Genomic DNA, 23617 nt, shown 5'->3' on the forward strand with positions numbered 1-23617 from the left:
GATTGCTGTAAGAAGAACTCTATAACCAGTCTGTAAGGATTCTAGGTGGACAGACTTTGAAAAGTCACCATATTTATTGCTTCATATATTGCTAAGTGTAGTATTTTTGCAACATCATATCGGAATACCTTTTAAGGACCTTTTACTGGGTGAATTATAGGGCTGACCATGGAGAATTGTGATATAACAGCACATCGTTCAAAATTCTCTCTTGTGCAATAACGTACTCCATAAAAATTGGGTTCGATCCAACGGGTTGGACGTTGGATAGCACTAAGTATGTGTATATGCTAAATCATTAGTTGTTATACTGTTAGCTATAGGCGCATTTTTATTTATTGCTATTTTTATATGCAACTTTTTAATTGTTCTAAATATTAGTGACTGCATTGACCACAAGGGCCCTGTGGTCTAACAGTCACATTATTTACATTTTATGTATAATGGTATAATAAATGCCTACTTATTTCCTACCATATACTTAAAGCAATATGACTGTGATCCATTGTAATTGACTTTTCCAATCCTAGGGTATGGGAGTTTTTGCACAGTAACCTCAGTTATATGTAGTTCTAGTGAGCTGCAACCTACTGCTGTGATCTGTATATAATGTTCCCTAACCTTTAACATGTATCTCTTCAGGATCACTGCTACTACCAGGGGCATGTAAAGTATGAGAACAACTCAATGGTCACCCTCAGTACATGTAATGGGTTAAGGTATATCTATCTCATATCTATCTATTTATCTATCTCATATCTATCGATCTATCTATCTCATATCTATTTATCTATTTCATATCTATCTATCTCATATCTATTTATCTATCTATCTATTTCATATCTATCTATCTATTTATTTATCTATCTCATATCTATCTATCGATCTATCTCATATCTATCTATCTATCTATCTATCTCATATCTATTTATCTATCATCTATCTCATATCTATATATCTATTTATCTATCTCATATCTATCTCATATCTATTTCATATCTATCTATCTCATATCTAGCTATCTATCTCATATCTATCTATCTATCTATCTATCTATCTAATAAACTAAAATAGGCATGTTTTCTGTGTTGTCCATCATTACACAGTGGCCTTATCCAGACACAAGAGCGGAGGTTTTACATTGAACCCCTACGGTTAACAGATACTGAGGAACATGCAGTATATGAGCAAGTGGAAGAACCCATTAAAACTTGTGGTGTCAGTGACGACCCTCCACCAAAGAAGCCGCCATCCATTGCATCAGCTCGGGCTTTAGATGTGGAGGTAATACTTTTTTGCTGTGAGAACAGCAGAGGATAATTTTTCAGGGTTTCGAACAGGCTTTCTGTATGAGTCCTGACAGCATTTATAGGACTTTTTCATATGAAAATATTAAATTAAATCACAGCTGTATATTATGCGCTTTCCTATTTTGTAAGTATAAGACTTGACAGCTTCACTTTACATCCAACTTTTAAGAAAAAATTGTGTATTAGGGTAGGGTCATGCATGTTGGAACTTTTTAATGTGATCTATAACTTTAACAATTCAATTGCAAAACAAACTGATATCTTTGAGGGGGGAAGAAAACAAAATACACAATATCTGGTTGCATAAGTGTTCACACCCGTGTATAACTGGGACAATGTTCCAAATAACTAATTACATTCAAACTTATGCTAAACAGAAGTCATTACACACCTGCCATCATTTAAAGTAATTCTAATCTAAAATAACTTTCAGCTGTTCTAGTAGGATTTTCCTGACATTTGCTTAGTTGCATCTCAAAACAAAAGCCACAGTCTTGATAGAGTACAAAATAATTTCCAAAGTATCAGATAAACCACGGAACACAATGAGGACAGTCATCCTCAATTGGAGAAAATATGGCACAACAGAGACATTACCAAGAACTTGACATCCCTCCAAAAGAAATAAAAAGACTAGAACAAAAATGGTCAGGATGGCTTCCAAGGAACTGAAGGAATTTCTGGCAAGTACTGGCTGTGTGCTACATGTGACAAAAATCTTCCATATTTTTTCATATGAATGGGCTATGAGGTAGGATGACAAAACAGAAGCCTTTTCTTACAACAACAAAAAAAAAAAACATCCAAACCCAACTGAAGTTTGTAAAAACAAACATAAAGTCCCCAAAAAGCATGTGGGAAAATGTGTTATAGTCTATTGAAACCACGGTTGAACTTTTTGGCCATAATTCCAAAAGGTATGTTTGGCACAAAAACATTGCTGCACATCATCCAAAGGAAACCATACCCACAGTGGAGCATTGAGGTGGCGGCATCATGCTTTAGGGCTCTTTTCCGTCAGCTGGAACTGGGGCTTTAGTCAGGGTGGAGGGAATTGCAACCGGGTTATAGTGTGTGTGTTTTTTTTCCCTGTACCTCTTGTTTTGCAATTGAATTTTTCACGTTAGAAAAAGGGTCGGGTCACACATGCTGTATTTGCTTCGTATTTTTCTACTCATTGAAGTCAATGGGTAGCAAAATCAGCCACAGAATATCTGCAGCAAAATACACAAAAAAGTAGATAAAATGTGACGCTACCCTAAAGGTGAAATAAGTTATGACAGTATTTAGCTTTGTTTTATTCTTTAACATCGCAAGAATCTGGCATTTTAACAGGGTATAAAGACTTTTTATATCCTCTGTGCATGTGATACAGAAGCAGTTCCCTAAGCAGTATTAATGGTGGAGACCTTTTCCCGTGTTCTTAATAGGTCTATAAAAACAGTTATCTCCCTTACCATGTATGTTACTGATGCTATGTCCACACTGCATGTGGGATATATGTAGGAGGTATAAGTAAGGAGTATTCCCCAATGTGTATCCATACAGTGGCATACATTAGTCATTGGCTACAGTATAGAAAAACGCAACACACAGTCTAGTTTTTGCAGTGATTTACTCTATTGGAAAAGCACCTTTATGGTCACTGTCAGTTGAATTGGGTCTAAGGCTACATTTGACATATGTGCTTGAAGCTTTTGCCAGAGCATACACCAAACATGTTCACTAGAAACCAGTGTGAACATAGCCCTAAAGAAGAATCCTACTTCTATTCACAGACACAGGACAGGTAGAGGTGCAGGCAATATGTGTTATACAATTGGTAAGATTAAGACACGGAGCTATGATATTTCACAGGGGGCATATTGGTGATTGGTCCTTACAGGTGTAAGTTACCAAAAGATATTTAGAAATCTATTCCTGCAGTGGAAAGGCTGGATATGTCATGGAGGACCAGCTGAAAGTTGTAGTTCTCCTTACCAAGATGTTAGTGTCACGGGAGCTGGAGGGCATTAGCTGGACCCTGAGCATATTCCTAGTGGCCTTGACAACCTTTGTCAATAGCAGTCTGCACAGGTAGGTTAGTCTATCGGTATGTAGTGTTAAGATGCTAATATGGAATGCCTTTGTGAACTTGAATAAATAACAGTAGTTTTACTTACCGTATTTATCGGGGTATACCATGCACCAGCCTATTTTACCCAAATATCCTTGGTAAAATGAGGGTGCGTGTGTGTGCATGTGTATACCCCGATACACTGTTACTGACCCCGCAGAAGTCCCCAGGAAAGGCAGGGGGAGAGAGGCCGTCGCTGCCCGCTTCTCTCCCCCTGCCTTTCCTGGGGTCTAGAGCCCTGCTGCCGCCGCTTCTCTCCCCATGGCTATCAGCGCCGCTGCCCCATTGCCAGCACCCTCCCCCATACCTGGTTTTATAATTACCTGTTGCCGGGGTCGGGTCCGCGCTGCTTCTTGCTCCGGTGTGGCGTCTCCTGCGTCGTTGCTATGCGCTGCGCAATGACGAGTGACGTCGCGTTGAAGACGTCACTCGTCATTGCGCAGCACAGCACATAGCAACGACGCAGGAGACGCCACACCGAAGCCAGAAGCAGCGCAGACCCGACCCCGGCAACAGGTAATTATAAAACCGGGGATGGGGGAGGCAATGGGGCAGCGGCGCCAGCAATGGGGCAGCGGCGCTGATAGCCAGGGGGAGAGAAGCGGCAGCAGCAGGGCTCTAGACCCCAGGAAAGGCAGGGGGAGAGAAGTGGGCAGCGACGGCCTCTCTCCCCCTACCTTTCCTGGGGGCTTCTGCAGGGTCAGAAAAACTGGAGATGGGGGAGGCAATGGGGCAGCGGCGCCATCAGTCTCTGGACCTGCAAAAGCCGCTGCAGTTCATTGATTTAAAGCACCATCTTTAAATCATTGAACTGCAGCGGCTTATCGGCGTATAACACGCAGATAGACTTTAGGCTAAAAATTTTAGCCTAAAAAATGCGTGTTATATGCCGATAAATACGGTATGTAATTTCTATGTGCAAACAGACTACAGTATACAATCTTTTGTAGTTCATACAGATTCTTCTTTTAGCATATAAGAGCAGGCAGTATTCCCATTGTAAGCAAGTTTAGAGAGTTTCTAAATTAAGTACTTTGGCTGGCATTTATCATTGTAAGTGTAAGTGAAGCATTTTTCTACAACTTTTTGTGTGTGCTGTAATGTGTAGGAGCACCAAATTTATTAAATTGTCACAGAGCATTTGATAAATTTTGTGCAGGTCACATTTTCTGAAATTTCTCTCTTCACATACACCAAAAATCTAAGCTAAGTCTGGGCTGGTGTAGTTTTAGAGCGAAAAAGGCTTTGCGCCTTTTTCGCGCCTTTTCACAAAAAGGCACAGTTCATAAAACCTTTCCATATCAAAATCAGCAGATATGTGTAAACCAAAAGGTGCAAAAAAGGCGCAAATAAACCCTGCTTGACCTTTTGTGCGCCTTTTCTAGACACAAAAAACTGTCTAAAGACAATGATAAATGTCGGCCTTTGAAGGTTGAACATGGAAATACGGTCCAAATGAGCTGTAAATGGAGCTTCACAGGCTTGCTCCCATGATAGTAAACTTGTGTTACTTTTGTGCACTACAATGCCTTGTAGCAGGGTGTAGAGCAGTAAGGTTCCAAGCATGGAACTCACATAGCACTGGTTACAGTCAGAGGCCCACTTGAAGTCTAGTAGTTTCAGGAGGGCACTTGTTCCATTTGTTACTCCGAGCGCTCCGGGTCCCTGCTCCTCCCCGGAGCGCTCGCGGCGTTCTCCTCTCTGCAGCGCCCCGGTCTGACCCGCTGACCGGGAGCGCTGCACTGTCACTGCCGACGGGACGCGCCCGCTCGTGGATCGCATCCCAAGCCACTTACCTGTCCAGGTCCCCGGCTGTCACGTCCTGGCACGCGCGGCTCTGCTCTCTAGGGCGCGCGCGCCAGCTCTCTAAGATTTAAAGGGCCAGTGCACCACTAATTGGTGCCTGACCCAATCAGTGTAATTAGCTTCCACCTGCTCCACGCCTTGATAACCTCACTTCCCCTTCCCTGCTTTGCCGGATCTTGTTGCCCTTGTGCCTAGAGAAAGCGTTTCCTGTGATTGCTATACCAGTAGCAACTTAGAACCGGTACGGTCCACGCCAATCCCTCACTGACACAGAGGATCCACATCCAGCCTGCTGAATCCTAACACCATTCCTCTTCCTTCTGACTTTACATAATTCTTTCCATCTTTAGGATTTTAGAAGATGTCTCCTTAGCATGGACTAGAAGCATCTTGTGTGTGTAATTATGTGACCTTCCTCTCATACGTTTACATACAGTCCACCAGAGGTGGCAGCAAAGAGAATGTAAACCATTGTGCATATGTAACTACGGTGTATGCACATGACAAGTAATACAGAGCATTATAATACATGTTCTGACTCTCAACACCCATACTAGGTTTTTGGCACTGAAACAAATCTACCGCCACACAACAACTTATTTCAGTGGCAAGAAGAACAGGTACCAGGATACTGCAATTCCTTCTCTTGCCACTATATCTTTAATTCATTTTACTATTATGTTCAACTATTTCAGAAAGAAAATCTTTGGAATGCGAAAAAATACATTGACTTGTTCATGGTGGCTGATCAGAGTATGGTAAGTGACATGTTATTTTTGTATTAGAAACATTGTGTAATTTATACCCTGATCTATGGATTCACAGCCATTCAAACCCTTTCTCTACTTGTTTCATGCATGAGAGTCCGCAGCAAGTCCTGTGATAGTCAGGAAATTCTCCTAAACCCCTATTATCCATAATGACATAGAGAAACTCTGCATGCAAGGCCAGCATTAGGTTAGACAGCACCCTGTTCAATATGTTTATATACCCCCTCTCCCCGCCAATATTGTAAAATGTATGTGGGAAGAAACTAATGGATCAAATCCAAGCTGTAAAAGTGTTATCTACCATGTTGTAGATTTATTACTTATGTGCTCACAATACCTTCTACAGTACGGATTTTTTTTTTTATATATACCGTATTTTTCGTCCTATAGGACGCACCGGCGTATAAGACGCACCCAATTTTTAGGGGCAAAATCTTAAAAAATAAAGATTTTGAACCCAATAGTGGTCTTCAACCTGCGGACCTCCAGATGTTGCAAAACTACAACTCCCAGCATGCCCAGACAGCCGTTGGCTGTCCGGGCTTGCTGGAAGTTGTAGTTTTGCAACATCTGCAGGTCCGCAGATTGAAGACCACTGCAGGAGGAGGTAATACTCACGTGTCCCCGCCGCTCCAGACCCGTCACCGCTGCCCTGGATGTCGCTCCATCGCTGTCGCCGTGTCCCCGTCACTCCGGAACGTCTCTGCTGCCGGCCGGGTATCCTCGCTCTCCGTCGCCGCCATCACGTCGTTACGCACGCCGACGCACGTACGCGACGACGTGATGACGAGGAAGGAGAGCGCCGGCCATACAGGGGATCCCTGAATGGAGAAGACACCGAGGAGGCAGGTAAGGTCCCCCCCGGTGTCCTGTAAGCACTAACCCGGCTATTCAGTCGGGCTGTTCGGGACCGCTGCGATGAAATTGCAGCGGTCCCGAACAGCCCGACTGAACAGCTGGGTTAGTGTCACTTTCCCTTCAGACGCGACGGTCAGCTTTGATCGCTGCATCTGAAGGGTTAATACAGGGCATCACTGCGATCGGTGATGTCCTGTATTAGCCGCGGGTCCCGGCCGTTGAAGGCCGCAGGGACCGCCGCGATAGGGGTGTATTCGCCGTATAAGACGCACCGACTTTTTCCCCCCAGTTTTGGGGAAGAAAAAGTGCGTCTTATACAGCGAAAAATACGGTATCTGTCTATTGCCTTTTATACATTCAAGTATATATTACAGATCTGTCAGACAGACAATGATTGTACAGCTGTTCTCACATCTCATCTACTCTCTGTTCTCCTAGTACAATAAATATAACCGCAATATACAGAGTGTTAAACAGCGACTGTTTGAAATCATCAATTATGTGAATAAGGTAAGACTGCCGGTATCATATACACTTCTACTGGAGATACTCGTATGATCCAGACTCATCTCTTCCATCTTGCACAGGTTTATAAAAACATCAATATTTTTGTTGCCCTCATTGGGATCGAAATCTGGGACTCTGCAGATCAGATACAGGTGGTCTCCAATGTCAGCGTTCTCCTGACAAGATTCAGTGAGTGGAGGATTCAGACCCTGCTGCCCAGGAAGCCTCATGACAATGCCCAGTTTATCACGTAAGCCTCCAGCGACCTGGACTAAGTTGATAGAACACCATAGAGTTAGTAGAACACCATAAACATTAAAGGGGTACTCCGGTGGAAAACAATTTTTTTTAAATCAACTGGTGCCAGAAAGTTAAACAGATTTGTAAATTACTTCTATTTAAAAATCTTAATCCTTCAAGTACTTATCAGCTGCTGTATGCTCAGGAACTGTCCAGAGTAAGAGCAAATCCCCATAGCAAACCTATCCTGCTCTAGACAGTTCCTGACATGGACAGAGGTGTCAGCAGAGAGCACTGGGGGTCAGACAGAAAAGAAATTCAAAAAGGAAAGAAATTTCTCTGTGGTATACAGCAGCTGAAAAGTACTAAAAATAGAAGTAATTTACAAATCTAGTAAAGAACAGAGAGGCTCCTGCGGAAAGATTCACTACAATGACCTGGGCAACTGAAACTGACACCTGTACCTAAGGTGTCTGATAAAGAAGTACTAAACAATAAAGATATTTGAGGTTCAAGGTCTTTGGATAAGGAACACACTTGTTGGTTAAGATATATCAGATATTTATTAATTAGTTTATATCAAACTGATAATCCGGGATCACTGGGCCCTTGTAAGTCCACGGAGTCAGAAGATTTAAATAAAAAATATAAAATCATAAATTCATATATATAGAAATTCATAAATATAGAAATAAAAATATATCTATAGATGTATAAGACCACTGGAAATGATAGCAGCTAATTCAAATCGGCACTCTGGATAGTGTTTGTTTATAGGTAATGTCCATAAAAGTGCCAATGCAGTCCTAAAAGTATATCACAGTCTTTCACACTTATAGATGTCCTTTTATAACAGTTGAGTGGCAGTTGAGTAAGACTCAGGTGTCTGTGACCTCAGACTTAGATACTGCTCTGTATGTCATATAGAGCAATTCTAGGATACTGTATTCCGCAGCACTGGTTATTCGAATGTCGGCAGTAAATTCAAACTATGCACATAGTATTAAAGTAGGTTTAGCTCACCGGTCCGGATGCAATTATTCGGAGGTATAGTTACCGCTCCTTGCTTGTCCTCAGCGATGTCAAGCAGCCGTCTGTCCCCGCTCTCTGGCCTGAGAGCGCACCGCTGGAGTCTCTGCCGACTCCTATTAGCGCGGTGTTAGCGGATGGTGGGCGATGTATACAGGGGCTGCAGCGCTTGCAAGGCAGGTATTCCAGGTGGCGTCCTCGTGCAGGTAGCGCGCGCTCCCGGTCTCTGACCGCGCGCTCAAGAAATGTCTGTGTGATAGCTGGTAGTTACTGTGGACTGCAAATGGTAATAGTTCAGTGGTCTCATACGTCTCTTGGGGGGGTCGCCGGACGCGTTTCAGCACCCACTAGGTGCTTTCTTCAGCGGCTTAAATATATAGGTCCTGTGGGTCTCAAAGTATCTGTTATATAGGGTTGAGCTCCACCCTCCGTTCTGATGTCATACCAGAGTTGTAAACATTATAGTAGCTCACATATTTATGAATGACTATGTATTCGGTGAGCCAGATTAAAGGGGAACACTTACTCTACGAGAATTAGAAACAGCAAGTGAACAAAAATACAAATAAAGGTAAATAAAATGAAAAAGAGCACTTAGTCAGCACTCAAAAATCGATAAATATAGAAATGGGAAAATATATAGAGAATGAAAAAAAAAATATATAGATAGGTAGTATGATTCAAAAAGTAGTAAATGAGATATATTACATAAATATCAGAAATATTTGAACGCATATGTATAATTAGATAAATACCTATGTATGTGAGTGAATACATTTATAAATTTGTATGGGAAGATATTACAAATATTAAAAGTGTTCATCCTAATGGTGAACTAATAAAAATCAATAAAAATTGAAAAATTGATGACTAAATAGTTTCAAGAACCTCAGACTGTTCTGAACTGATATTTTAATAATAAAATAAAATACACCTATAGAAATAAAAATAGAAATAAATATGAATAACAAATTAATTAAAGTAATATAATGATGCACTAAATAGGACATGAATCAAATGTGTGTGTTCAGTATGGAGAAGTGGGGAGTGGGACCCTCCCAGGACCGATCGGCGTGCTAGAAAACAACAGGCAAACGTCGAAGGGTCGTTAGAGGGGCCCACCCCCTGGGGGTCTTCTTCTACCTAATCTTGAAAACCGAACAGCTCCAGATCGTTATTTAGGCCTTTTGGGGCTAGGGAACCAAATTCAAAAATCTTCCGTGATTCTGCCCTCGACATTTTAGATATGAAATTACCTCCTCTCCAGTCTTGTTTTATTTTCAGTAGTGCCACATATTTTAGGTTGTTTTTCGTTCTGTTTCTTTATATTATAACGGTGTTCAAGGATCCGGGTTTTCAAGGCCCGTGATGTCCTGCCTATGTATTGTTTTTGGCACGGACACTGTATTAGATAGACTACACCTTTGCTGCCACAGTTCAAAAATTCATTTATTGTAAAGCTGAAATCATTAGATGTAGATTTCACCAGAGCTGTGCGTTTCTCAAAGTTTGTGGATTTACAATTGGGACATTGTCCACATCTGAAAAAGCCTTTGAGATCCATTATGGTTGATGATTTGGTATTTGGTTTCTCCTGTCTCACAGTGGGGGCTATTTTAATACCCAAATTTGGGGCTCTGGTGTAGACAATTGGGGGTCTTGATGGAAGAATCTCACCTAATGTCTTATCCTGTTGGAGAAGTGGCCAATATTTCTTCATTATATTTTCAATCTTACGATATTGAGTATTAAACGGAATGACTAGTTTACAATTATCTTTCTGATTAGTGGGGGCAGTGGCTGGAGTCTTAGGGATAAAAAATGTAGATCTGTCTAGTTTTCTAACTTTTTCTAAAGATTTTTGTAAGTTATGTAATTGATATTCTTTTTCAAGGGAACAGTTCCTTGAAAAAGAATATCCATTACATAATTTTTTTTTTTATCCTTAAGACTCCAGCCACTGCCCCCACTAATCAGAAAGATAATTGTAAACTAGTCATTTCGTTTAATACTCAATATCGTAAGATTGAAAATATAATGAAGAAATATTGGCCACTTCTCCAACAGGATAAGACATTGGGTGAGATTCTTCCATCAAGACCCCCAATTGTCTACACCAGAGCCCCAAATTTGGGTATTAAAATAGCCCCCACTGTGAGACAGGAGAAACCAAATACCAAATCATCAACCATAATGGATCTCAAAGGCTTTTTCAGCTGTGGACAATGTCCCAATTGTAAATCCACAAACTTTGAGAAACGCACAGCTCTGGTGAAATCTACATCTAATGATTTCAGCTTTACAATAAATGAATTTTTGAACTGTGGCAGCAAAGGTGTAGTCTATCTAATACAGTGTCCGTGCCAAAAACAATACATAGGCAGGACATCACGGGCCTTGAAAACCCGGATCCTTGAACACCGTTATAATATAAAGAAACAGAACGAAAAACACCCTTTGTCTGCCCATTTCAAACACTGCCATCAGGGTAATCCCAACAACCTAAAATATGTGGCACTACTGAAAATAAAACAAGACTGGAGAGGAGGTAATTTCATATCTAAAATGTCGAGGGCAGAATCACGGAAGATTTTTGAATTTGGTTCCCTAGCCCCGAAAGGCCTAAATAACGATCTGGAGCTGTTTGGTTTTCAAGATTAGGTAGAAGAAGACCCCCAGGGGGTGGGCCCCTCTAACGACCCTTCGACGTTTGCCTGTTGTTTTCTAGCACGCCGATCGGTCCTGGGAGGGTCCCACTCCCCACTTCTCCACACTGGACACACACATTTGATTCATGTCCTATTTAGTGCATCATTATATTACATTGATTAATTTGTTATTCATATTTATTTCTATTTTTATTTCTATAGGTGTATTTTATTTTATTATTAAAATATCAGTTCAGAACAGTCTGAGGTTCTTGAAACTATTTAGTCATCAATTTTTCAATTTTTATTGATTTTTATTAGTTCACCATTAGTATGAACAATTTTAGTATTTGTAATATCTTCCCATACAAATTTATAAATGTATTCACTCACATACATAGGTATTTATCTAATTATACATATGCGTTCAGATATTTCTGATATTTATGTAATATATCTCATTTACTACTTTTTGAATCATATCATAAACTATAATGTTTACAACTCTGGTATGACATCAGAATGGAGGGTGGAGCTCAACCCTATATAACAGATACTTTGAGACCCCCAGGACCTATATATTTAAGCCGCTGAAGAAAGCACCTAGTGGGTGCTGAAACGCGTCCGGCGACCCCCCCCCCCCCCCCAAGAGACATATGAGACCACTGAACTATTACCATTTGCAGTCCACAGTAACTACCAGCTATCACACGGACATTTCTTGAGCGCGCGGTCAGAGACCGGGAGCGCGCGCTACCTGCACGAGGATGCCACCTGGAATACCTGCCTTGCAAGCGCTGCAGCCCCTGTATACATCGCCCACCATCCGCTAACACCGCGCTAATAGGAGTCGGCAGAGACTCCAGCGGTGCGCTCTCAGGCCAGAGAGCGGGGACAGACGGCTGCTTGACATCGCTGAGGACAAGCAAGGAGCGGTAACTATACCTCCGAATAATTGCATCCGGACCGGTGAGCTAAACCTACTTTAATACTATGCGCATAGTTTGAATTTACTGCCGACATTCGAATAACCAGTTCTGCGGAATACAGTATCCTAGAATTGCTCTATATGACATACAGAGCAGTATCTAAGTCTGAGGTCACAGACACCTGAGTCTTACTCAACTGCCACTCAACTGTTATAAAAGGACATCTATAAGTGTGAAAGACTGTGATATACTTTTAGGACTGCATTGGCACTTTTATGGACATTACCTATAAACAAACACTATCCAGAGTGCCGATTTGAATTAGCTGCTATCATTTCCAGTGGTCTTATACATCTATAGATATATTTTTATTTCTATATTTATGAATTTCTATATATATATGAATTTATGATTTTATATTTTTTATTTAAATCTATCTGACTCCGTGGATTTACAAGGGCCCTGTGATCCCGGATTATCAGTTTGATATAAACTAATTAATAAATATCTGATATATCTTAACCAACAAGTGTGTTCCTTATCCAAAGACCTTGAGCCTCAAATATTTTTATTGTTTAATTTACAAATCTGTTTAACTTTTTGGCACCAGTTGATTTAAAAAAAAAATGTTTTTTAATGGTGGTCCAATCCCATCAATATTAGTGAATTAGGCTAACTTATTTTAATTCCAATGTGTATGGCCAGCTTTATAGTTATAATTGAAGATTTTCCTAAACCAGTTGACGGAAAATATAGATTTTATGAAAGACAGGAGGTGAGCATTATATGCAATATCTTTCTTTACTGCAAACACATAGCAGCCCAAAAACGTAATATTCAAGTAATACAGAGAAAAAACTTTGGTAACACACGCAGGTGTCAGGTAAGCACACACAAACATGCTGTCACAACAGGTATCCAATAGGTGTGTATCCCAGGTTATATAAGGACCCATTGACTGTCATTAGTCCTCTTTCTTTGTGTGACCCGAAATAAAAGTTCAACCAGTTCAACTTGAAGGAGAATCCAAAAACCTTGAAGACTACTGAAGAAGATACAGGTGAGAAGATGAAGGTGAAGCTGACGTTCCTCAAGCAGTGAAATGTAGGTAGAGTTGTAGAAACACCAGTAGTAGAATCCATGAACAAACGAGTAAGGTCAAGCATGTCCCGAAGTCAAATTTCTTAATATGCTGAAACGACAAAATTAGAAAAATAACAGGGATGGGAAATAGGGAGGGATAATGCTCGCCTCCTGTCTTTCATAAAATCTATATTTTCCGTCAACTGGTTTAGGAAAATCTTCAATTTTATATCAGACAGGAGGGATTCGCATTATATGCAAGTTCAAAGCTATAATGCATAGAATAACATTGATAATACTAACAACTAAATTAAAGCATAGACATAGAAACATGAGATTCCGGTCTAAAGTAGAAGGTTTTAAAGGTAGACTCAGAAGACCAATCTGCAGCTTTGAGAAGGTCGGCAAGAGAGCCACCTGATTGTAAGAGTTTGGTGGAAACTGCTCCTCTAGTGGAATGGGCGCCAAAAAGAGAAATGTCTATGTGGGCAAAAGACATTACCTGTCTAACCCACCTGGCAAGGGTGGCAGAAGAAACCGGTAAATGCGGTTTGCAATAAGATATAAGGAGTTGAGAATAGGAACTATTCCTGATGGAAATTGTCTTAGCTTCATAAGACTTGAGACATCTGACCACACAGAGCTTATCATTGTGAGGAAAAGCCGGATAGAAAACTTCCTGAATGTTAGTTTTAGTTCTTCTGTTGATCTTAAACACAACACCTTGAGGGGAGAACTGGCGAAGAGATATATCAAGGGCCTTGACATCAGAAACTCTCTTGATGGAAATCAAACATAGAAGAGTAGTAAGTTTAACCTGTTAAGGACATAGGACGTTCTCTAACGTCCTCACTACCTGGGCTTTAATGCCCAAGGACGTTAGAGAACGTCCTGTTGTATTTCCGGTCTCTGCCGCTCGCCGGGCAGAGATCGGAAGCAGATGTCTGCTGAAATCCTTCAGCAGGCATCCAGGGCAAACGCCGAGGGGGGCCATGTAGGCCCCCCATGTCGGCGATCGCCGCAAATCGCAAGGGAAATCGCCCTTGCGATCTGCGGTGATACCGGGATGATCGGGTCTCTGGGACCCGACCGCCCGGTAATTTCGCATGATCCCGGCTGTTACAGACAGCCAGGACCATGCTAAAGTATAGGAGCAAGGTGGCAAGCCTGCCACCTCCTCCTGTTCCCTGCGATCTGTCGGTTAACCGACCAATCGCAGGAGGGGGGGGCGGTTACTTCCTCCCGCCCTGCCCGGCCCCTTGAAGTCCGGAGAGGACGGGAGGAAGACCGGAGGACGCGGCGGGGGACGGGGGAGTGCTGGGGACCGGCCCCGGTACTTACCTCGTCCCTGAAGACCCGGATCCCGGCGAGGAAGATGGCGGCGGCGGCGACAGGTGAGTAGATCTTCAGCCGCGGTCGGGCCCTTTACAGCAATGCACGTCGCCGTAAAGCGACATGCATTTCTGTAATGGGACCCTGTAAACTACAACTCCCAGCATGCCCAGACAGCCCTTGGCGTCTGGGCATGCTGGGAGTTGCAGTTTTGCAACATCTGGAGGTCCACAGTTTGGAGACCACTGTGCCCTTCCAGATGTTGCAAAACTACACATCCTCAGCATGCCCTTACTGTCCAGGCATGCTGGGAGTTGTAGTTCTGTAACATCTGGCCCTACAGATGTTGCAGAACTACAACTCCCAGCATGCCTGGACAGTTTTGGCATACTGGGAGTTGTAGTTTTGCAACATCTGGAAGGGCACAGATTGGGAACCACTGTATTAGTGGTCTGCAAACTGTAGTCCTCCAGATGTTGCAAAACTACAACTCCCAGCATGCTGGGAGTTGTAGTTCGGCAACATCTGGCTCTAAAGATGTTGCCGAACTACTACTTCCAGCATGCCTGAGAATGCTAGGAGTTGTGGTTTTGCAACAACAGGAGGCACACTGGTTGGGAAACATTGTCTGTTTCCTAACTCAGTGTTTCCCAACCGTGTGCCTCCAGCTGTTGCAAAACTATAACTACCAGCATGCACTGATAAACTGTGCATGCTGGGAGTTGTAGTTTTGCAGCAGCTGGAGGTCCCCCCCCCCCCCCCCCCTGTGAATGTACAGGGTACATTCACATGGGCAGGGGGCTTACAGTATCAGGCTGCAAGTTTGCGATGCAGCAAATTTTGCGCGGCAGCTCAAACTCGCAGCGGGAACTCACTGTAACCCCCCGCCAGTGTGACTGTACCCTAAAAACACTACACTACACTAACACAAAATAAAAAAAAAGTAAAAAACACTACATATACACATACCCCTACACAGCCCCCCTCCCCTCCCAATAAAAATGAAAAATGTCCGGTACGCCACTGTTTCCAAAATGGAGCCTCCAGCTGTTGCAAAACAACAACTCCCAGTATTGCCGGACAGCCGTTGATTGTCCAAACATGCTGGGAGTTTTACAACAGCTGGAGGCACCCTGTTTGGGAATCACTGGCGTAGAATACCCCTATGTCTACCCCTATGCAAATCCCTAATTCAGGCCTCAAATGCACATGGCGCTCTCACTTTGGAGCCCTGTCGTATTTCAAGGCAACAGTTTAGGGTCACATATGGGGTATCGCCGTACTCGGGAGAAATTGTGGGGGGGCTTTTTCTCCTTTAACCCCTTATGAAAAGGTGAAGTTGGGGTCTACAACAGCATGTTAGTGTAAAAAAATAAATTTTTTACACTAACACGCTGGTGTTGCCCTATACTTTTCATTTTGACAACAGGTAAAAGGGAAAAACGCCTGCCAAAATTTGTAATGCAATTTCTCCCGAGTACGGAGATACCCCATAAGTGGGCGCAAAGTGCTCTGGGGGCGCACAACGAGGCCCAGAAGGGAGAGTGCCCCATGTACATTTGAGGTGATTTGCACAGGGGTGGCTGATTGTTACAGCGGTTTTGACAAACGCAAAAAAAAAAAAAAAAAAACACATGTGACCCCATTTCGGAAACTACACCCCTCACGGAATGTAATGAGGGGTGCAGTGAGAATTTACACCCCACTGGTGTCTGACAGATCTTTGGAACAGTGGGCTGTGCAAATTAAAAATGTTGTACAGCTCACTGTTCCAAAGATCTGACAGACACCAGTGGGGGGTAAGTGCTCACTGTACCCCTTGTTACGTTCCTCAAGGGGTCTAGTTTCCAAAATGGTATGCCATGTGGGGGTTATTTTGCTGTCCTGGCACCATAGGGGCTTCCTAAATGCGATATGCCCCACGAGCAAAATTTGCTCTCCAAAAGCCAAATATGACTCCTTCTCTTCTGAGCATTGTAGTTCGCCCGTAGTGCACTTCAGGTCCACTTATGGCGTACCTTCATACTCAGAAGAGATGTGGTTACAAATTTTGGGGGGTATTTTCTGCTATTAACCCTTGCAAAAAATGTGAAATTTGGGGGGAAACACACATTTTAGTGAAAAAATATATATATTTTTTCACATATGCAAAAGTCGTGAAACCCCTGTGGGGTATTAAGGCTCACTTTATTCCTTATTACGTTCCTCAAGGGGTCTAGTTTCCAAAATGGTATGCCATGTGAGGGTTTTTTGCTGTTGTGGCACCATAGGGGCTTCCTAAATGCGACATGCCCCCCGACCAAAATTTGCTCTCCAAAAGCCAAATATGACTCCTTCTCTTCTGAGCATTGTAGTTCGCCCGTAGTGCACTTCAGGTCCACTTATGGGGTACCTTCATACTCAGAAGACCCAAAAACCATTTCAGAAAAACATACTCTCCAAAATCCCCTTGTCGCTCCTTCGCTACTGAGCCCTCTACTGCGCCCGCCGAACACTTTTCATGAACATATGAGGTATGTGCTTACTCGAGAGAAATTGGGCTACAAATATAAGTATAAATTTTCTCCTTTTACCCCTTGTAAAAATTCAAAAATTGGGTCTACAAGAACATGCGAGTGTAAAAAATGAAGATTGTGAATTTTCTCCTTCACTTTGCTGCTATTCCTGTGAAACACCTAAAGGGTTAAAACGCTGACTGAATGTCATTTTGAATACTTTGGGGTGTGCAGTTTTTATAATGCGGTCATTTGTGGGGTATTTCTAATATGAAGACCCTTCAAATCCACTTCAAACCTGAACTGGTCCCTGAAAAATAGTGAGTTTGAAAATTTTGTGAAAAATTGGAAAATTGCTGCTTAACTTTGAAGCCCTCTGGTGTCTTCCAAAAGTAAAAACACGTCAATTTTATGATGCAAACATAAAGTAGACATATTATATTTGTGAATACATTTTTTTTTTATTTGGAATATCCATTTTCCTTACAAGCAGAGAGCTTCAAAGTTAGAAAAATGCAAAATTTTCAATTTTTTCAGCAAATTTTGGAATTTTTCACTAAGAAACGATGCAAGTATCGACAAAATTTTACCAATAACATAAAGTAGAATATGTCACGAAAAAAACTCTCGGAATCAGAATGATAGGTAAAAGCTTCCCAGAGTTATTAATGTTTAAAGTGACAGTGGTCAGATGTTCAAAAAACGCTCCGGTCCTAAGGTGTAAAATGGCCTGGTCCTTAAGGGGTTAAAAGAGAGGAGTTTAAGCGACAGGGCGTCATTATCTTCCCAAGAATTAAAGAGATTCAAGATCAATTTGACATCCCATCTAGAATGATATTTAGGTACTGGGGGACGTTTAAGTCGAATACCCCTAAGTAGTTTACATACAATAGGGATTTGTCCAATGGGAATGGCGTTGACAGGTTCATGGTAAAAGGAAATTGCTGATCGATAAAGATTAATGGTGCGATAAGCCTTACCATCATCAAATAATTTAGATAAAAAGTTCAAGAAGTGGGGCAGAGGTGCACGAATGGGATCCAAGTCCCTTTGTGCGCACCAATCAGCCCAAAACTTCCAGGCTGATCGGTAAGCTGTCCTGGTGCCTGGAGCCCAGGCTTCGGAGAGGATAGTTCTAGTTGATGAAGAAATGTCTGAGTCAAAAGAGGTTGGGCCGAAATCAACCAAGCAACTAGAGGAAGTTGTTGTGATAGTATTAGCGGATGAGGGTTGTTGGAGGGATCTAATAGGAGATATTGTAATGGGGGAAGGATCCTGGGAAAATCCAGAACCATGCTGAGAATTTGTGGGAACCAAGATTGAGTCGGCCACCACGGAGTGATCAGGACTATTGTAGATTTGTGAAGGAGAGTTTGAATGAGAACTCTGGAAATCAGATTGAAGGGTGTAAAGGCATATAAGGGTTGATGAGGCCAAAATTGGAGAAGAGCATCTACTCCTAGTGCTTCTGGATCCGGACGCCAACTGAAGAACCGGGGAAGTTGGCGATTGAGTCTGGACACAAAGAGGTCCAGATAGAGGGGTCCCCAAAGAAGATTGAGTTGTTGAAATATTAGTGGATCCAATCTCCAGTCGCTGTAATCTGTAAGATAACGCGAGTTCCAATCCACTACAGAATTGGATAAACCTGGTAGACATTCTGCTCTCAGGGTAATATCCCTGTCCAAACAAAAATGCCAGAGTTCTTTTGCAATATTGACGAGCAGTTCTGATTTTGTCCCTCCTAATCGATTTATGTATTGGACAGCAGTTATGTTGTCCATGCGAAGGAGCACACAGCAATGGGACATGTCTCTTATGAAACTCTTCAGGGCGAAAAATCCCGCTTTGAGTTCTAGACAATTGATGTGAAGAACGGATTCTGTGGGAGACCATTTGCCTCCCGTAGAAAGGGATCCGAAACGAGCGCCCCAGCCAACCAGGCTGGCGTCCGACTCCAAGATGACATCTGGTCTGGAAAGAAAAATCGTCTTCCCATTCCATTCCTGGATATGATGAAGCCACCAGACCAATTCTTCTCTGGCTTCTGAGGATAATGGTATCTCGTCCGAATACCCAAGGCCCTGTTGAAGATGTTGGATTTTCAATCGTTGGAGGGCCCTGTAATGTAAGGGGGCAGGAAAAATGGCCTGAATTGAGGCTGATAAAAGACCGACTATCCGAGCAATGGCTCGTAGAGAAATAATATCCTTGTTCAGCAAAGAACGAATCTCCCTGCGAATAGTCTTTAACTTCTTCAAAGGGAGACTCAAAAGAGCCGAACGAGTATCTATCAAAAAGCCTAGAAATTCCATTTGTTGAGAGGGTATAAGAACAGATTTGTCGTAGTTGATCAGGAAGCCTAGATAAGATAAGAGAGATAGTGTCCAATTCATGTGGGAAAAAGCCTGGGCACAAGAGGAAGCCATAATCAAAATGTCGTCTAAGTAAATTATTAGACAAACGCCACGAGATCGCAGAATGGCTATAACTGGTTTCATCAACTTGGTGAAGCACCAAGGGGCTGATGAAAGACCAAAAGGAAGGCAAGTAAACTGCCATTTCATGTTGTTCCAAATAAATTGGAGAAATGGTTGTGAAGATTGGTGAATAGGGACCGTACGGTAAGCATCTTTCAGGTCCACTTTGATCAGCCAATCTTCTTGAAGAAGAAGATCCTTTAATAAATGTATTCCCTCCATTTTGAAATGACGGTAATACACAAAGTTGTTCAACAACTTGAGATTGATTACAGGTCTGTGACCTCCGTCTTTTTTCTTCACCAGAAAGAGGTTGCTCACAAAACCTGGTGAATCGAGGGAAATTTGGATAATAGCATTTTTTGAAACTAGCTCCTCGATTTCTGAATTGATAAGAAGTTGATCTACTTTTGAAAACTGTATGGGATGAGGAAAATGAGTCTGTATCGGAGGGGATATAAACTCTATTTGATAACCTTTCACAACTGAGAGGATCCAATGGTCGGAAGATACTGCCTCCCAATTTTGGGAAAAAAGAAGGAGTCTTCCGCCCACTCGAGGATGGAAAGAAACTGGGTGACTTACCTGAAGGCCTGGATCTTTGGGCGCCTCTGAAGCCTCTTGCCCTCCATGGGCGTCCACGGGTAGGAAAGAATGGCTGTGGGTGGGTAACCGGAGGGGCAAATGATGATGACCTGTCTGGTTGAGGTTGGGGGCCTTTATATTGGTATCTGTTTTGGTTACCTCGGCTGGGAAAACGGCCCCTGCTTTTCCCAGCCCTGCCAAAAATTTTGTTTGAAAAAACTTTTTTCAGATTAGATTATGCCTTGTCGAGGCTTGAGAATAACCCTACGTATTTAGATATCTCTTTTACAAAGTTATCTCCAAAAAGGAGTCCTTCAGTAGGGTTGGTGGACTCAGACTTGGCCAAATGAGTAAGCTGTGGATCCAGCTTCATTAATATGGACCTTCTCCTTTCTGTACAGAAGGCCTCATTTATATTTCCAAAAAGGCACATAGCCCTTTGGGCCCAACCCCTCATAGTAGGTATATCTATGGGGTTGCCAGAGGCTGCAGCCTCTTCTGTAATATCTATAATTTTGGCTATAGGTCCCAAGAGGTCCAGGAACTTATCCTGGCACGATCTGAAACTCCGGTCTATTCCCTTTTTGGGATTTTTTCCCGATTTCTGTAAATATTTAATTAAAATGGGATCTACTTCTGGAGTCTGGGAAGTGTCAACAGAAAGTGTAGGTCTTGGGCACTCTGCCCGTAATTTATTTCTATCCTTTTTGTCAAGACCCCTTTTTAGCCAGAAATAAATAAATTTGTCAACCTGAGGGTTTGTAGACCACTCTCCTGACCTTGGGTGAGAAATTTGGGAAGGGTTAAAGAATGGTAACCCCAAAGAATCCAAAATGGTGGAATCTGAGACGTAGGTGTCTCCATAATTGGTATTATCCTCACCTACATCATCTGGCTCAAAGGATTGATCCCCATTGTCAGAGGATTCTGAATCCTCATCAGAATCTGTCTCCTTAGACTCCGTAAAGGAGTCCGGTTTGGATCTTTTAGAGGCCCTTTCTTCCCGTACGTCATACTCTTCCTCACGGGTGGAGGGTTTAGGATGCAAAGATTGAGCATCTGTATGATGGCTGCAAGATGGGCGCAAGACTGGAATGTGGTCTTGACCCCGCTGAAAGGATAAAACGGAAGGGTCGTCTTTATTTAGAGGCCTCTTAAAGGGTCGTTTTTTATGACTTTTATCAGTCTGCTGTTGCTGAGAGGAAAATTGGTTAATGGATCTAGCCACAGATAAAGCCAGAGTGTCCTGCATAGAAGCCATAGCCTCAGACACTGCACTTTTGACTGATTTGGCTACAGACTGGTCAACCAGTTCTTGAATTTCCATAGAAATTGTGCTTCTAGGATCTCTAGCAGTCATTTGATCAGATAACATAATTGTAATAGCAGAAAATATACAGCAGATAAAAAATTTTAACCTAATATAATGGTTAAAGTAAAATAACACCACTAGTGATAGGTGTAAACACACAATATATTATCAATATATCAGTGGTCTATAAAAATATCAATTGTGGTCAGAGCTCACCGAAACCGTGAACGTACTTAGGTACCTAAACAACAACCCCTACCTAACTGGAACCTAAGCAGTCTGAAATGTGCCCATACTGCAGCGTATAGAGTAGGCCTGAATAAGAGGGCATACCCTGTAATAAATGTATGTAATTAAGGGAGGGTGGGTGGGAGCGAAGAATCCACGGCGTGCAGGGGAGGTGAGCCGCGGGTCCTTATGTACCTCCCGCTCCTCCCACAAATACGGCTAATAAATTAGCCTAACACTTGTGGTCAGAGCTCACCGAAACCGTGAACGTACTTAGGTACCTAAACAACAACCCCTACCTAACTGGAACCTAAGCAGTCTGAAATGTGCCCATACTGCAGCGTATAGAGTAGGCCTGAATAAGAGGGCAAAACTCATAATATGCAATCACAAAACTTTATTTACAATCACATGACCAGAGACTGAAAAGCGGACGCCATCTCCTTACGAGGATTCGGTATGTATCTCATGTAGCTAGCGGATTTCCAGCGACCAAGTTGTTTAATGACATGTGCCGGAACTTCGTTACGAGATGCAGCGGTCGCTGCTCCTATACGAAACGAATGGCTCGATAGAGAGGAAGGATCACCTCCCATAGACTTGATCAAAACACGTAAATATTTAATAAAAATAGAAGTGGTTAAGGAATCATTATTAAACAACAACAAAGGAGTGTCGGGCCTTCTAATAAGACATAGACTCAACAGCGTGTCAAGAACTTTCACCGGGCACCATTTATGAGTGGTAGTGAAATACCGGACCTCTATCACTTGGCCTGGGAGAGACGTCTTAGTCATCGTCAAAGACAATACATAATGCTCCCCCTCTCGTACTAGCTGACTAAACTTAAGATAAGCACTAACTGAATTGCGGCTAGTAAATTCCCCGGGTCTAAGAAATCCATAATACCCCAGATACATGGCTGCTTTCAAAGATAGACTATTAACTAAACCAAACGGGGCATTATCTAACATGTCCGAAAGTTTCCTAAAAACATTACCAGAAATGGGTTGCCTAATTGGTGCCCTAGGAGCCTCCCCTTTAGCAATGCCCTTCAATGCTGCCTTAACTAAACGGGAGGAAAACAACGACGCCCTGTCTGGGTCAGTCAAGGACAGATGGTGTTGGATACCTGACAGATACAGTTTAATAGTATTATGGGCTAAGTGTAGGTCAGAGTGGCAAAACCAAATGAAAGCTAGAATAAAAGACATCGATCTAACGTCCCCTTCTGGAAAATCAACATGAAATTTGGTGAATGCTCTCCAGGCAATGTCATAAACCCTGCGAGTATTTGCAGACAGCGAATTAATGATAAGTTGTTTGGCTACTTGCCAGTGTCCCTCTAATCGAGCATCAGTGTATGTAGCGGTGGGACCTGAGCCCCCGTTATCTCTGCCTCTGGCATTACCTGAAAGAAAAGTGAGAAATTTCTTCTAGAGAGAGCATCGGCAGCTACATTCTGTATACCACTTATGTGAGCGCAAGTATAATTGAATCCATGCTGTAACGATAACCACACTAACCTTCTAGCAAAGGACATAATTAAAGAACATTTCGACCTGCCTTTCAGAAGCACTTCTACTATAGCTGAATTATCAGAAACAAACAACACCGTGGTCTTCCTCCAATACTGACCCCAAGCTTGCGCTGCTGCTACTATAGGATATAACTCAAATAGTGCTGAGTTGCGCTGAAACCCCAGCAACATGCTGATTTCAGGAGGCCAAGAGCTCACCAACCATTTTTTACCGCAGATAGCAGCAAAACCTGAGATGGCAGCAGCATCGGAAAAAACTATGGGTGACTGATCGCTGACTTTTGGAATGAAGAAAGACACACCATTCCAGTCACGTAAAAATAATTCCCACATGCATAAATCAGATATC

General features: G+C 42.4%; 1 protein-coding gene across 3 annotated transcripts in view; it reads left to right on the plus strand.

Moving 5' to 3' along the window:
* Window positions 1-23617, plus strand: part of LOC130368057 (zinc metalloproteinase-disintegrin-like crotastatin) — a 111391-nt gene that overhangs the window by 36541 nt on the left and 51233 nt on the right. For all 3 annotated transcript variants that reach the window (XM_056571285.1, XM_056571287.1, XM_056571286.1), the window contains exons 6-10: window positions 643-719; window positions 1107-1284; window positions 5928-5990; window positions 7299-7370; window positions 7448-7617. In XM_056571285.1, the coding sequence (XP_056427260.1) occupies window positions 643-719; window positions 1107-1284; window positions 5928-5990; window positions 7299-7370; window positions 7448-7617 (560 nt within the window). The remainder of the gene's footprint in view (window positions 1-642; window positions 720-1106; window positions 1285-5927; window positions 5991-7298; window positions 7371-7447; window positions 7618-23617) is intronic.

This window comes from Hyla sarda, chromosome 4 (assembly GCF_029499605.1).
Source record: "Hyla sarda isolate aHylSar1 chromosome 4, aHylSar1.hap1, whole genome shotgun sequence".
Classification (NCBI taxonomy): Eukaryota; Metazoa; Chordata; class Amphibia; order Anura; family Hylidae; genus Hyla; species Hyla sarda.